Source organism: Rousettus aegyptiacus, unplaced genomic scaffold, assembly GCF_014176215.1.
Source record: "Rousettus aegyptiacus isolate mRouAeg1 unplaced genomic scaffold, mRouAeg1.p scaffold_m13_p_4, whole genome shotgun sequence".
In the NCBI taxonomy this organism is placed as follows: domain Eukaryota; kingdom Metazoa; phylum Chordata; class Mammalia; order Chiroptera; family Pteropodidae; genus Rousettus; species Rousettus aegyptiacus.
Window position 1 is genome coordinate 141022202 of NW_023416307.1, and position 16166 is coordinate 141038367.

The following is a 16166-nucleotide window of genomic DNA, read 5'->3' on the forward strand; positions in this document are numbered from 1 at the left end:
CGCAGATGGTATGTTTTTAAATCAAAGAGATTTCAGTTATACTTAAGCTTCCTAAATAAAGGTATAATTTTAAACAAATTAAAAGACTTTTAGTGGTCAAATGCTCAGAAGAAAATGGACTCAAGTATTTTACACTAAGCTGCAAAAGATGATTACTGTCAACTTTAGATATATTAAATCCTATCAACCTATAGCAATACTACTATTTCAGGGACAGAAAAGATGAGCATAAGGACATTGTAGCCCATCTTCCACTCCTCTTCACTGTAATCCTCACAAGCCTTCGGTACTGGTAGCAGCTAGAGGCCACGGTGACCCTCATAAGCAACTCCAACCCTTTGAACCTGGGTTTCCCAAGATCACTGTCATTGGAGCTCTCTCCGAGGGCCAAAATAGAACCCCAATGATGTTATCTTCTGCTTCAGGAAGAGGAAAGGCAAGACCTCCAAGTATGCCTGACTTAAGATAGAGGTAAATAGCTACCAAAATACCATCTTCCCATGTCCCACATATAACCCCCACTGCTAGACCACGACAGTGGAGAGCTGAAATATGTTGGTCTGTGCCAGTCTCGATGGCTTAGAAGACATCAACTGGTCATCTCTAGTATAAAACAGGAGCAATCATAAAAACCTTTCAGAAACTATTTAAAGGACAGTGAAATCAGCAAGCCAACCCCAAAACACTTGTTTATGCCCAGCAAATAAAATATATTCAGGAGACCAGGAAAAAAAATCACTAGAAAAAAAAATCTACTATAGATAATAAATGTTCAAATCCAAGATTTAGAATTTTTAAAAAATTAAGCTAAATTTATAGGTCATAATTTATGGCTCTTTAATCAATTATATAAGAATTCTTGAACAGAAACAACAAAGCAGGAAGAAGTAACTCAGGGTTTTATGTATAACGACAGTTTTTAAATATTACCAATGCTTAAGTGTGCCATTTCAACAGAGTGAATGCTTAAGTTTTTCATCTAAATGATTTCTACAGATGATTGTCATGTAAAGGCATTTTAGAACTGATATTTTTAAATACACAGATAACATTATTATTATTATTATTTTTAATTATTATCTGGAAAAAATCTTTCTCCAAATGCTAACATAAATGCAACATACTATAATACTGTTAGAATAGCAGCAGTGTTAGGAAAAACTGGATGCCACAACTTATCTCACCATTCCTTTCAAGCAAGTGAGGGTCAGAATGTTTCTTGCCTATATCTGCAAAAGATCGAACAAGGGGAATTCGACTGGCAAATCTTTTCTCATTCTGATGATGATGTCTCTTCAGAAGAGCTTCCCTCACATTCTCTCTAATGGACTCATCCAATTGGCCAGAGGCTATCATGTTGTCCAATACCATGTCTATTCAAAGAAAGAAAGAAAAAAAAAACAGTTGATTTTATTAAATAACACTTGGATGACTATAACATAGAATAAGTAAAACCATATTAGAAATTTAACATCTTTAAATGGCACTAGAAAGTATTACTCTTTTGTAATATTGAATAATGCACACATAAAGATAAATATGAAGATTATCCAATGAAAATGAACAAATTACACAGAGACCCTTATTTTAATAAGTACTATTATTTATAAGGAGGCCACTGTCGTACATTAATAGCCCCTCTACAGTTGAAAGTGCTTTCTTGATACGGATACAAATTCTGTTAAACTGAATATTCAATAACATTGGCCTCCTAAGAAGTGAAGGTATTTTATTGCTTCACCTCCTAATTTTCCCCAAAACTGTAGATGAATATCTGGATTCATTCACTTATTCACTAATTATTAACTGAGTATCTATTATGTGTTGGGATACAGCAGTTAACTAAGTAGATCAAGTTTCTGCCCTCACTCTTTCCAAAGGCAAAACAACCAATGAGCAAACAGATAAAATATCATGAAGTAATAAGTCCTAGGAAGAGAAATGTGTCAAACTGGAGGGGAGGGGCAGTTGAGAATAGGGAACTTGAAGGCAATGCCATTTTATACATCATTGTGATGGCTGGAATATTTTTAATTTATAGAGTATATAAAAATATTTTTGAATAGTGCCATTAATGTGAGATAAGAGGATCAAGCTTTTAAACTTGGAGGATTACTCCAACAGAAAACTGGAGGGAATCAACCTAGATTAGCTACCACATCAACACAACGACCACAGGTTACTGTACCAGTGAATGATGGATTACATAACAGTTACTAAAATATTACATGGTATTATGTGATAATTACAAAGCCAAAGTAAGACCCACATGTCTAAATTCAATATTCCTAACCCTAGTGTCATTTCCAAGTCATTCATAAAAAAACGAGCAAATAAAGATTTTGATAATTTAAAGATTTGAGGCATGTGGTCAAATCTAACAATCTGGTAATAATTTCAAAGTATTTCTAGCCTGAGAAATTCTAACAATTTACAGTTCTCTTAACGATCAAATACTATAGATACTTTTGTTTTTCCACGGGAGCAATCTATAAAGGCAGTCGCACTATCAAATTCATTACCACTGAACTTGTATTGGTTTTGAGCAATTTTAGCTAACACTTAAATAGCTTTATCACAGCTGTCCTTTGTCCATTTTACACCTCCACAGTATCCTTTAAGTTTCTTTCACCTTCATTTCCACTGCTGTTACCTACAACAGTTCATCAACAGTTCTTGCTTAGACTAGTCCAAGAGAATAACTGGCCTAACTTGCTTCCAACCGCTTCCTAATCCAAAGCCACCCTACATATTCTTGCCAGAATGATCTTCCTGACACATATTAAATCACACTACTCTCCAAATTAAAAGTCACGAAGAGTCAAAATGCCTACCAAATAAAATCCAATTTCTTAACCCCATTATTCAAGGTTAGTCACAATCCATCCCTATTTTCCAATCATATCTACTATTACTTTTCAAGAAATATGGATACTCGTATGAAACTGATTTTCCTGAAACTCTTGCCTATCTATACTTCCTAGACTTTTCTTCCTCACAATACTTTCTTGTGTACCACCTGCTGCTCCTTGTTCCCATGTGTTCAAATTCTATGAAAAAGTTGTATAATGTACTCTGTATCTCTTCCCCAGATACCTTGGTCCAAGAAAAAAAAAAAACAGAAAGCCCTTTTTTCTGCATTTCCAGAGAACAGACTCCTTATCTAGCTTATGGTACTAGTAACTTTCTTCTTGATTCTATAGTTATGTCTGTCTAATTTAATCTTATAGAGTCCAAACTTATTAGAAGCAAAAAGTGTTATTTATGTCTACTCCTCATACTGCCCTGCAGAGAATGGAAGCTCAAAAGATAGTTAAATCGATGGTCTAAAATTCCACTTTATTTCCCTTATTTAAATATTTCTAATTTTAGCACAACTTAAATATAAAAACATCAATTTGCTGTAACCTGCTATTTCATCTAGAGTGCTTGCTCTCATATCCAGCATGACGGTTCCATTTAGGATGCAACTTCTTAGTTCAAAAAGACTGTGCAAAGAGAGAGTTGCCACATAAGGTTTACTCCATCGGTCACCGCCATCTTCAACATCCTCTTCAAACTTCAGCCATCTGAAATGCATAAAATATAAAAGCATTTTATAAATAATGATTTCATTTGTTTATTTTAACATGATAAACGTAAACTTGTTCTTTTAAAAAGAAACAAAAATAACCACCACCAAAACAAACTGTGACTATAAACTCATTTTTACAAATTAGGCTAATCTTCTGCAATATCTACGGTCACAAGTTATCTTTGTAGTTACTCTTTCTAATCCAGCTATCACAATAACAAGTCTAAAGAAACAAACTATGGCACTTCGTTATTTCCACTTCTAATTCTATTTTAAACTTAAAGCATGCAAAATTTTGATTTTTCAAATTTGTTTCTCTAAGGATTTATTAAATAACTTATTATATTATAACATAATTATATAATAAGTTATGTGTTATGTTAAAGTATTAAGGATTATTTAAGGAACGAATTTTGAGACTAAAGAGCAAAACTAAAGCTATGCAAAAAAGAGGACATTCTCTGCTCATTGTTTTCAGTAGTGCATATCTCATAATTTCAATTTTATATTCTCATTACAAAAAGAAATCACGTAAAGCCAATTAAAATCTGAGACTGAGTATTTATCACCTGGCGGTTTCTTTCCATTCATACTCTTCTCCATCTCTGTAACACAGTTCATCCATTTCCGTGAAGAGATCATGGGGAATGTGCTCTTCGTCATCATCTTCAGTGCCAAGGATGAACTGGACTCTCTGGGATGGTGTGTCTTAACAGAATAAGATTTTAAATACATTCAAAATTTTCTTCAATTTATTCCAAAGTAAATTCGTAGTTTAAAAAATTAAATCCTTTTTTTTCAATTTTTTAATTTTTTAAGATAATTTTTTATTTTTCGATTACAGTTGGCATACAATATTATATTTGTTTCAGGTGTACTACATGGTGATTTAACATTTATATATCTCATGAAGTGATCACCCCAATAAATCTAGTACCCATGACACCAAAAAGTGAAATCCTTTTGTTATAAATAAATATATTCCCTCAAAACTCTTTTATTATTAAAATACTATAATTCTGCAAGTAAACAAGAACCAAGAATCCAGAAAAAAAAAAAAAAGAGTAACACAGGAAATCACATCTGCAGACAAAAAAAAAATATTTAATGTTAAAAATAAATAAGACTAATATGATAACTGCTATAAAAACAAATCAAAATAAGCAACATCCAAAAACATGGAACACTATGCTCAAAGACAGGACTTTCTTGTCACTAAAAATATGTGGAAATGTTAGATAAAATAGAACATTAAAAAATACGTAGTTAATATGTAGCTAAGTTCAAGAATAAAAAAAGAAAATACTCAAGTTCCAAAAGTATAAGGAAATGCAAAGCTACTAGTATAGAGAAAATGACTTTTTCTGCTATCAAGGAGAAGTACAACTGTCGGCTGACACAAAGGAAGTAGGACAGGGACTAGAAAAAACAGATGCCTTACTCATGGCATCTGAATTTAAACTATCTATTCCATATAGGATCACCAAACAGAAATCAACATAAACTCTACTCCAGGACAGTTGAAAGCCCTAAACACACAAGCAAACAACCACACAAGAATCAATTAAAAACATTCAAATTCTGCTAAACATGAGGAATGAGGTCAAACTCAAAATTTATACTTAAGTAAGTAAACCTCCATGCACTTGTAGATGCAACAAACAGGGATATTAGAAGAGGTTAGAGAGCAAATTAGAAGGCCTTATTAAAGGAAAAGACAGAAATCAGACAGAATGCATCAATGACAAATAAGAAGACAAACACAAAAGGTTATGAGACACGGAGAACAGAATAAGAAAGTTGAACGGGAAAAACTCCCAAAAAAGAAAAAATATAATGAATAGGGGGAAAGGCAATAGAAAAACATATCTGAAAATTTTCCAGTATATATATATGACATCGGTCTGCATATTGAAGGAATACCCTGAGACCTCTGTGAGACAAAAACATGCTGTAATCGAAGTTAATGTTTGAACCTTTCAACATTTAGATCTTGTTCTTTCATCAGGCTTCTCCCCACATAATATTTTTGGTGCTACTGTTAAGTGGTATTTTTTTTTTTTTCAATTTGTGATTGGTCATTGCTACTCTATAGACATATAATTTGATTTTGTATCCTACAACCTACTAAACTGACTCAGTTCTGTGGTTTCGTAGATTGCTTCGGATTTGCTACATACGTGATCCTGTAGTGGTGAATAAAGAGAATTGTACTTCTCCCTTTACTATCAGTATGCCTTTAATTTCTTTCTTGCCTTATTACACTAGCTAGATGTTCCAGGACCATGTTGTACAGAAGGGGCTACATTGGACATTTTCCATTTTTCCAAATTAAAAGGAGAAAGCATTCTTTTATCACTACGTGTGATGTTGACTATATGTTTTTTGTAGATGCTTTTTATCAGGCTGAGGAAGTTTTCTTCTATTCCTAGTTAGCTGAGTTTTATCATGAATGGAGGTGCACCTATTGAGATGATTATCTGTTTTTTCTCCTTTACACTGTTAATGCAGTTGTTTACATTAATAGATGTTTAAATTTTACACCAACTCTGATTTTCCACTTAGTTATCATATTAATTTCCTATTGCTCCTGTAATAAAACACCACAAAGTTAGTGGCTTAAACACCACAAATTTATTCTCTTATAGTTCCAGAGATCGGAAGTTCAAAATCTAGTACAGGACTAAAATCGTGGGGCTGGCTCCTTCTGTGGCCCTAGTGAAAACCCATTTCCTTACCTTTTCTAGTTTCTAGAAGCTGCCTAGATTCTATAAGTCTGGATCCCTTTCTCATTATACTACAACCACTTGCTTCTGTAGCCATATCTATTTCCTCTCTGATCTTCTGACTCCCTCTTCCTAAGGCCCCGTGATCACGTCTGTCTCACCTGCATAACCCAGTATAGTCTCCCCATCTCAAAATCCTTAACTTAATCACACCTGTAAATTTGAGTGTGCTACATAAGGTAAACATTCAAAGGTTCAGGGCATTCGGAATTTGGACATCTAAGGGGCCAATACTCACCCTATCACTGTCCTGATGTAATGTCCTTTAAAAATATTGTTGGATAAGGTATGTTTTTATTTTGTTATAGATTTCTGAATCTACATTTATGAGAAATATTTAGTCTGAAGTGTGATTCTCTGGTAACGTCTTTATCTAGTTTTGGTGTCAGGGTAATGCTGGATACATCAAATGAATTGGGAAGTGTTCCTTTATCTTCAATTTTCTGGCAGAGTCTGTGTAATTTCTTCTTTACAAGTTTGACTGAATTCATCTACACCACTTAGGAGTAAATTTGTATGTGGGAATGGTTTAGACTATAAATCAATTTCTTTATACATATAGGTAATTCAAGTCATCCATCTCTCCCTAGTAGCTTATATTCTTAAGGAACTTCCCCATCTTGTCTAAATTATCAATTTTATTGCCATAAAATCAATCACAATACTCCCTCATTAGTCTTTTTATGTTTGTAGGGCTTGTACTGAAAATTTCTGATACAGGTAATATGTATCTTTTTAGTTTTCCATGACCAATCTGGCTATAGGTTTATCAACTTTATTGATCTCTTCAAAGAACAGAATTTCAGTCTAATTGATTTTTGATACTATTTTTCTAATTTTTATTTTATTAATTTCTGCTTTGGTTTTATTTTTTCCTTCTTTTCCTTACTTTGATTTAACTTGCTCTATTTTTCCCTATAGTTTCTTAAATTAGAAGCAGAAATCATTGACTTGAGATCTTTTCTAACATAAGGATTAAATGCTATAAATTTTCCTCTAAGCACTGCTTTAGCTGCATTTAACAAATTTCAGTATGTAGGCAATTTGGACAGTACGATGCTAAATGAAACCTGTACATATCAGAAAATGTGTCCTCACCCTGCAAGATTTTCTCAGTTACTGCCTATACCGTGTTTTTATTTTCATGAGTTCAAAATATTTTCTAATTTCCATTGTTATGGCTCCTTTGACCCATGAAATACTGAGAAGCATATCTTGTTTAATTTACAAATACCTTTTTCTTGAGATCTGTCTAGTTTAATTCTATTGCAATCAGAAAATATCCTTTAATCCTTTTAAATGTATTAAAACTTGTTTTATAGCCTGGAATATGATCTATCTTGGTAAGTGTTCCATTTGTATTTGTAAAATATGTGTATTCTGCTGTTGTTGGGTGGAATATTCTGATAGTGTTATCCAGGTCTTCTATATTCTTAGTAACGTTTTTGTTTACTCATTCCATCCATCACAGTGAAAGGAGAACTGAAATCTCCAACTATAATTGTAAATGTATCTCATTCTTTTTTCAATTTTATCAATTTTTGCTTCACAAATTTTGAAGCTGTTAATACAAGCATATACATTTAGAATTGTTACATCTTAGTTCCAGCAATTTGTTTTATGTGCTTTTGTGTGACTCTCTCTATGTTTTTGTTCCTTGGGTTTTGTTGTGTTCCTTGGATTCTAAGAGTTCAGAGTATTCATTAAATTTGGAAAATTTTCAACTATTATTTCTTCAATACGTTTTCTGCCACCCACCTTTCCAGCACTCCAATTATACATGTGTTAGTATACTTGAAATTGTCCTACAAATTACTAATGCTCTGTTTATTCATTTTTGGTCTTTTTTCCCCTCTTTCATTTTAGATACCTTCTATCACTATGTCTTCAAAATCATGATTTTTTTCCTGCAGTGTCAAATCTTCTGTTAATCTTATCTAGTGTATTTTTCATTTCAGAAATTGCATTTTTAATCTTTAGAAGGTCCGTCTAGGGCTTTCTTTGTTTTCAACTTATCTCTTCACCATACTCATATTTTCCTTTATCCTCTTGAACATATAAAACACATTTATTATAGTTCTTTAACGTGCTTGTTTTCTAGTTCTATCAACTCTGTCATTTCTGAATCTGTTCCTATGGATGTATTTTTCTCTTGGTTATGGCTCACATTTTCCTACTCCTCAGGCTACATGGCTACTTTTTCTGGCTCTTGACTTTCTCACCTCTCAGTGTCACTAAAATAAGCACTATCAATGTTTATTATCAGATAACATTTTCTTTCCTCTATGCCTTTTTTTTCTGATTTCCTTTGCATATTGGCACTTTTATATTTCTCTTTTTTCAAACAAAAATCCTGTCCTTCTATAATTCACACTATCAAATCAGAGAACTCTGTTTTGCACAAATAACCAAGTAATCGGGCTTAGTGGATAAACCTTCTGGCCAAAATGTGTTAAAAAATAGAATAAAATATTCAAACTCTTTCAAGAGCCTGAGAATTCCAGATATTTGTTCACTGCGCATGTAAATAAAAAATATATATAACAGAAAAAGGGAAATAAAACCCTACTAAATTGAAGTTTAAATGCCAAGTCTCAACTTTCACAATTTTAAGGCTGGAATACAATGAAGACAAAGTCCTTTACTTTTGTCACTTATCCCAAGTAGTTTTAACCTATGACCTAAATATTTTGCTCATAGAAAAAAATATTTTTACTTCAATTAGCATTCCTCAGCGCAAACGATGTGTCTATATCATTGCAGACATACAATTTTAAAAAGAAAATATTCTTTTTTTTTTTTTAATAGAAAAGCTTTCCAAGAGGGAACTTTAGATTATGAACAGAGGTCTTTGCTGAGGGTCACGCTGAGCTGCAAGCTGCTTCAGGGTGTCTCTAGGAGTAAGCAACATGGCAGGAGACATCAAGACCAAAATCAAGAACAACCAGACTGCACCTTTTGAGAGCAGCTTCCCCAACCAGAACCAGACCAGGAATTGCTGACAGAATTACCTGTACTTCCACCACTGTGAAAGGGCAATGACCGCTAAAGCAGGTTATGTTTTATGTGCAAATGATACTGATGTGTGTACAAGTCCCTCTGCCCCATGTCCTGGGTGTCAGCCTGGTATGACAGCCGGGCAGAAGGCACGTTTCCTGGGAAGATGTGCCTTCTCTGTCCTCCATCCTTCTCCCACGGAGGTGAGGAGGGACCTGGGTACATCTCACCCTGTGATCCTGAATCATAGCTTAACTAATAATAAATACTTGTTGGAAAAGTGTAAAATTCTTCATGAGAACTACTGTTTTCTTTTACCATAAGAAGGAGATTCTCGTCCATCTTCTTTATCTGATTCTTTGTCTTTTCTTCTCCGGTGGTGATGCTTGTGTCCGCGATGCTTGTGACGTCGACGACTCTCTTTACTAAACGGGACGTGAACACCAATGTATACAGCTCGATGACCTAGCAACAGGTTTGGAAACATATTACTGGTTTTCCAAAAGGGAAAAAATAAGTGATATACACAAAAGTATACCAAAATTTCCTTTGATAAAAAAAAGAATTACATATAAGTTCACATAATTAAAAATGCTAGTCTCCTGTCACTTCTCTTCTTTTACAGAGCACTATACAGAAGGTTACACCTAAGGCTAACATCATTTGACTGATAAATATACTTGATATACAGGTTACCTATGTCAGTGAAAGCAGAGAAAGCAGAGGTGACCCTCCTAAAATCATACTATATAGACATAAATTTATTTCATATAAAATTATGGCCAACCCTGGTTAACAGAGGTCCTTAAGAGATATTCTTTAATGATGATTAAATACTTCGTAATCAATATTCACAAATGGGTATTTGTGACTATTTACTAATTTTTTTAAAGTTCTGAAAATCTCAAATCACCAAGGTCCAGATTACTAAGGGCTGCCTTAAATATAAATGGTTCAAATACTCCAATTAAAGAGTAGGAACTGTCAGACTATGAAAAGCAAAGCAAAATAAGTAAGATTATCATATACTTTTAGATTAGAAAAAGCTACTGCTAATCTTCATTATTTGTGGATTCTGTATTTACAAACCTGCCGACTCACTAAAAGTTATTTGTAACCCCAAACTGACAGCGATTTGAGTCATTTATAAACACAGAGCAGCAAAAAATTTAAATTGCCTAACACACACATTCCCAGCTAAAGCTAAAAAAGATGACACTCTGACTTCAGTTTAGTTGCCAATATATTAGTGTCAATAAAGTACATAATTACCTTTTAACCTAGACTTATCAAAACATATTGAACTAAAATTTTTTAAACAGCTCACAGTAACCAGCATTCTGGCTAGTACATGGATAACAAACTGCAGAAATTAAAGATAAATTATTTTAAAATATTTTACCAAAAAATCCCAAATTTAAAAACCAATTACATAGGGTTTCATTTTGAATGACAGAAAAGTCCTGAAATGAGTTGTGATGGTTGCATAACATAGTGAATATACTAAAAGACAATAAACACTATACTTTGAAATGTTGACTTTTATGTTAAGTGAATTTTATCTCAATAAGTTAAAAAAAAAAAACTATAACAAAACTCAATGGTCTTACAATTTTATTTTACTGAAATTATTTTCTTCTGAACACCAAAAGAAAAGTGGAAATTAAAGAGTCAAATTCTCACCACTGTGCACTGGGAATAACAAAGCTGTTACTCCAATTAGTACTAATGGGTTTTGGCACACAAGCTCCAGTGCACCAAGACAAAAATAAATTTTATGAGTTTGCAATTTAGAAAGGCTAAATAAAAACAATAAGAACATGCTAGAATCCAAAGATTGGGAGATTGAGTCTTATTGTTTTTTCTGTTTTTATTATTGCCCCCTGAATGTTCTCAATTACATATATTTTTTCCTTTTACTTTTACCTTTACTTTATTTCATAAAAAGCCTATCCAATCAAACTCTGGGAACAAACTTAATCTCTCCCTCAAACTTGATACTGAAATTTAGATATGTATGAAGTATACAAAGTTAAGGGGCCTTGGGGTAACCAAGGGAGGTCAAAGAACACAGTCAAGTGCCTCTCTTCAGGTTCAAGGTCATATATATTTGAAGGATGTCATCAAGTGGTAAGTGATGGATTAAATGTATCACTATACATTTGAATTAATAAAATTATTACTAAAAATTTTAACTTCTGTAGTCCCTGTAATTTCCAGAATATAACTACAACCTTCTAGGTAACTGAGGTTCTTTCTAGAGAAGCCCTAGTAAGTCTAGACTTGTAAAGTTGATTTTAAAAGATGGGATTTTTTTCTATCTCAGAACGTAAATGTGAAGAACACTTGTGTCTCTTTCCATCTCCTTTTTAAAAGCAACAGATTAAGGCCCCAAGGTACCATTTTTCTCAGAATACTTTAACATAAAAATGTACTTCTCGAAAAGATCCAAAAAGAAGTGTACCCAACCAAGTATTCAGGGTTAACAACACCAACAAGTCATGTTGTTTTTTGTCCACAGGTATGATACACTGAGAAGAATTCATCACTTCTGTGGCATGCTCCTCAAATATCCATCGCCTCAGTCTGTTCATCACATTACACAAACATAAACTAAGAGACATTCTACAATCTAACCACTCTTCTTCAAAAATGTCAAGTTCATAAAAAAAAAAAAAAAAAAAAAAAAGGAAAGCCCAAGAAATTGTCATAGATTAAATGAGACTAAGACATGACAACAAAACATACTACTGGATCCTAAATTGTTCAACTGGATCCTTAACAGACATCAGTAAAAAAACAACCTGGTGAAATCTGAATAAAATTTGTAGTTTAGTTCAGGGGTCGCCAATAACACAGCAGGAAGTGAGTGAGTGGCGGGGCAGCGAGCAAAGCTTCACCGCCTCAGCTCCACCTCAGATCATCGGGCATTAGATTCTCATAGCAGCACCAGACCCTGGTGCCAAAAAGACTGGGAACCACTCGTTTGGTTAATAGTATTAGATCAATGTTCATGTCTCCATTTTCCTAAACTTATGGTTACATAAACTTACGATGGTTAGCATTAGAAAATGCTGGGTGAAGGGTATACAGGAACACTGTACTACTTTGCAACTCTTCTGTAAACCAAAATTTACTTCAAAATAAAATTTGAAAAAAGAAACCACTTCTTCCTCCTTAGAGAAGAATGGCAAATAATTCATTTGCTCCACAATTCTATGCTGAGGTTATTATAGTATTTTTAAAAGCTTATGTAACAGACCTATAAAATGAACACTTAGATGACAACTAGTGATAACTGTGGCTTTTATTAGTCTAGTACTCTAGACTAATAATACAAATTATCCAATCTGCTAGAGGCGAAAAAAATAAAAAGTATTAACTGTGGTAATGGTAACCATTGGTGACATTTGAAAAGCATTATGAAATCTATGTTATGCCAATACTTTGAACAAAGAGTAAATAATCAGGAAATGTTCTTTTTCTAGATATAGGTAACAGTTACATGGGTGTTTGCTGTATTAATCTTTAAAATATATTTAGAAAAGTACTGGACGCCTCTCTGAATGTATGGTGTACCTCGCAATAACAAAACACTTCCAACAAATAGTAGATAAAACTTAAAGAACATAAACATTCATTAGTAATTTATTCTGCTAAGCATAAGTGATTTTAAACAAACTTACTTTCTAGCTCTTCTTTTTCAAACTTGGTATTCACATTTGAGCTGGTTTTGCCAAGATCTACAACTGCTTCTTCATCGGGACCCTAAAAGAAATTGTTCTTATTAGTTTGTGAAATCAGTAGTGAGGACCTACTACTAGGTACATTATTTGAGATAGCCAAAAAAGATGTAAGACTGCATTCCTCTCAAAGAACTGAATTCTTATTTCAGCTAACTGCATCCTTTGTAAAGTATGCTTATAGGCTTTTTTTTATTATTAAATTGACAGAAGACCATTCAAAAATCTCACAGTAAAAACTGAGATGGCAAAGAGTTTTAATTGGTCTTCTATGGCAGTTAATACATAACTGGTACATATAGCCAGTTCAACAGAAAGACCCTCCAGATCAGAAACTGAAGAAAATCTGGGGTGAGGGGCGACCCTTAGATATCAATATAGAACACTTTCTTTCTTGTTCTTTCCTCTTCAGTCTTCTAAAAGGAAACACCTAACTTAGCTATATTACTTTGTACTACCGTTAAACATAAAATTGTCAAAAATGAGTCTACAGACTTAACATGCAGTAACACTTTGGCAGGCAAATTAACCAAGAACCAAAGTTATAGCAACTGTTTATTTCTACACGAAGGAAAGGCCCTGCCAAAACTTAATCTCTAAGGAGATTCTAACTTTAAGTTGTGAAAATCTACCTTCATAATTTTGTTCCCTTCTTCAGATCAACAAAAAAAACTAAACATATTTATTGCACAACGTTGTACAGACTTTTTCATAGCGTTTTAGCTTTCACTTTTCTTCTCAACTTCTAATTTAACTTTCAAAGAAGTATTATAATCATCACTATTATGCACAAGATTCTATGCCACAGAGGCAGATGAACAAATTCTCTTCCCTCCAAATGTCTTCAATCTGAGCTGCAGCTCAGCATGGATCTGCTGAGCGCAAAGGAATATTCGGCCCTGCAGACTGAATGGATGGCATGAGGCCTTGAACCTTGTCTACCAGTATCACAAGGTGTCCCAACAGGTGAATCCAGACTGGGTGGGCAAGGGTGACAAGGAGGACACCACCCACCACCTCCAGTTCCTCAGGAAAGTCTATTCCATTGTATGTGACACAGACTAGAGAGCAATATACAATGAGCAGGGAAGAGTGGCCTCTGTTATGCTCAGACAAGCCTGGGACGGGGAGACATATTGGAGAAAAACAAACAAACTTTTAAAGATATACAAAGGTTCTAAGGAAGAGTTGGCTGATATTAAACAGGCCTATCTGAACTTCAAGGATGACATGGATCAGCTCACGAAGTCTCTGCTGTGTGCAGTACACAGAGGAACCCAAAATATAGAACCTCATTCTGTAAGCCATTCACCCCAGAGAGGTCCTGTCCCATAATGCCTTTGTCAAAGAATCAAAGCAAAAGATGAATGCATGAAAAGGATGGCCCAGGAAGGGGCTAGAGAACCAGAAATGAGCAGGAAGGGGCTAGGGCATGATGAAGGAACGGATGAACTGAAACCAGTTATTCAGAGCAGGAAAAAGGATAGGCAACGGGGAAACGGGCAGTGTCCTGGCTCAGAGAGAAGCAAAGTACTCCAAATCTTCCAAAGCAGAAGAGGGGGGGAAATGGCTTTCAAAACAGAAAGAAAATAATCTAATTTGTTCTCTTCAAAGGTCCTTACACTTTAATTAGTAACTGCAGACAAGAAACAAGTGGAGATGAGAGAATTAAATGTCAACATTAATTACAATATTGTTAATCATTCTCCTAAAATGAAGTTACATTTTTATCCGATTATAGTATTTTTGAATTTCACAAGAAGACAAACTTTCAACTCCCGTTTTCTCTATGGTTGCTCTTACTGCCCAACATCTCTACCACTTAGAACAGTTAACCAAGTGACACATAATGAAGTTAGTTTCTTACCACATTCAATGTCTGAGCATAAACTGAAGACCAATTTGTTTTAGAAAGGATCAAAAAGGAGGTCAGGTAAAATGATATTTTAAAGTCTCCTCCAACTTTTGATCTAAGTATTGTACTTTTCTGTATAGATTTTTTACAAAGTAGATTCATAAACAATTGTTCCTTGCTATTCAAACTCTTAGTATCCAAATTCTCATATCCCAAAACTCAGGAACTGAATCAATTTGATTACATTTTTAAATTTCCCTGCTATCCAAACTCTCAGAACCAGATACGGTATGTTAAGAAAATGCAGACCTCTTAATACCCAAATTTACTTTCTAAAGGTTTAGCTCTAAACCACAGAACTGAATAGATTTGGATATTAAGAGGTACTTGTATATGACTGTAAAGGACTGGTGTTCAACTTAATATAGAAAACTCAGAGAAGGTGAATGACCTGCTAAGTCTCCATATTTAAAGAAGTCGGAAGCAGGCTGTGTAGACCATGAGACTATTTCATATACTGAATTAAGAAAAAAAGATACACAACAGTTTATAGGTTAGTCAAACTGCCTCTTGGCAGTCATACACCCTTAGGAATGAGGAAAGGCTAAATTTAGAGTAGGAAGTAAACAAAAACCCACAAAAAAAGTCCAAAATGAATAATAATTACCATCCATTAAGCATGTCATACTGTAAAAACCTTTATTTAGCTTTCTTCCAGTGATTCCATGTCATCTGTTCCTAAACATGCACAAGCAAGACAAGCTGTCCCCTAAGTAAAAGGCACAGAAGTTGCATTATCCCAAGAGGCAACATACTGTGTATTTCAAAAAGGATTAACTGCTCCCATTCTAAACTTTCACTTAGCACGAACCATTGCCAAGATAGGAAGCCAAACAATGCCCTTATCTCTCACCCTTAAACAACAAGACACTTTCATTTATACGTAGATATACTTATAAGCTGAGACATACTAACAAAGCTAATCGACTAACACTCAAAAATAGCTAAATTGAGGGATCTCGCAATATTTACTTATTTAAAGGACACATATTCTTTGACCTCTAAGCATCTATCATAAAAGGAAATACTTCTGATAAGCACAAAAAGTGGCACGTTAAAAAAAAGTATGTCCATCAGCACATCACCCTGTTATGGTCCACCCAACTTGAATCCATTAGACACTAACCATCTGAAGCCTTAAGTAAGCCATT

General features: G+C 34.0%; 1 protein-coding gene and 2 pseudogenes across 11 annotated transcripts in view; 2 read left to right on the top strand and 1 right to left on the bottom strand.

Annotated features, from left to right (window-relative positions):
• Positions 1 to 16166, bottom strand: part of SLC4A7 (solute carrier family 4 member 7) — a 93053-nt gene that overhangs the window by 44365 nt on the left and 32522 nt on the right. For all 11 annotated transcript variants that reach the window (XM_016149574.2, XM_016149571.2, XM_016149568.2 and 8 more), the window contains exons 2-6: positions 13044 to 13125; positions 9676 to 9822; positions 4144 to 4282; positions 3409 to 3569; positions 1185 to 1373 (exon numbers count right to left, since the gene is read on the bottom strand). In XM_016149574.2, the coding sequence (XP_016005060.1) occupies positions 1185 to 1373; positions 3409 to 3569; positions 4144 to 4282; positions 9676 to 9822; positions 13044 to 13125 (718 nt within the window). The remainder of the gene's footprint in view (positions 1 to 1184; positions 1374 to 3408; positions 3570 to 4143; positions 4283 to 9675; positions 9823 to 13043; positions 13126 to 16166) is intronic.
• Positions 9270 to 9607, top strand: LOC107513145 (annotated as a pseudogene).
• Positions 13601 to 14733, top strand: LOC107513146 (annotated as a pseudogene).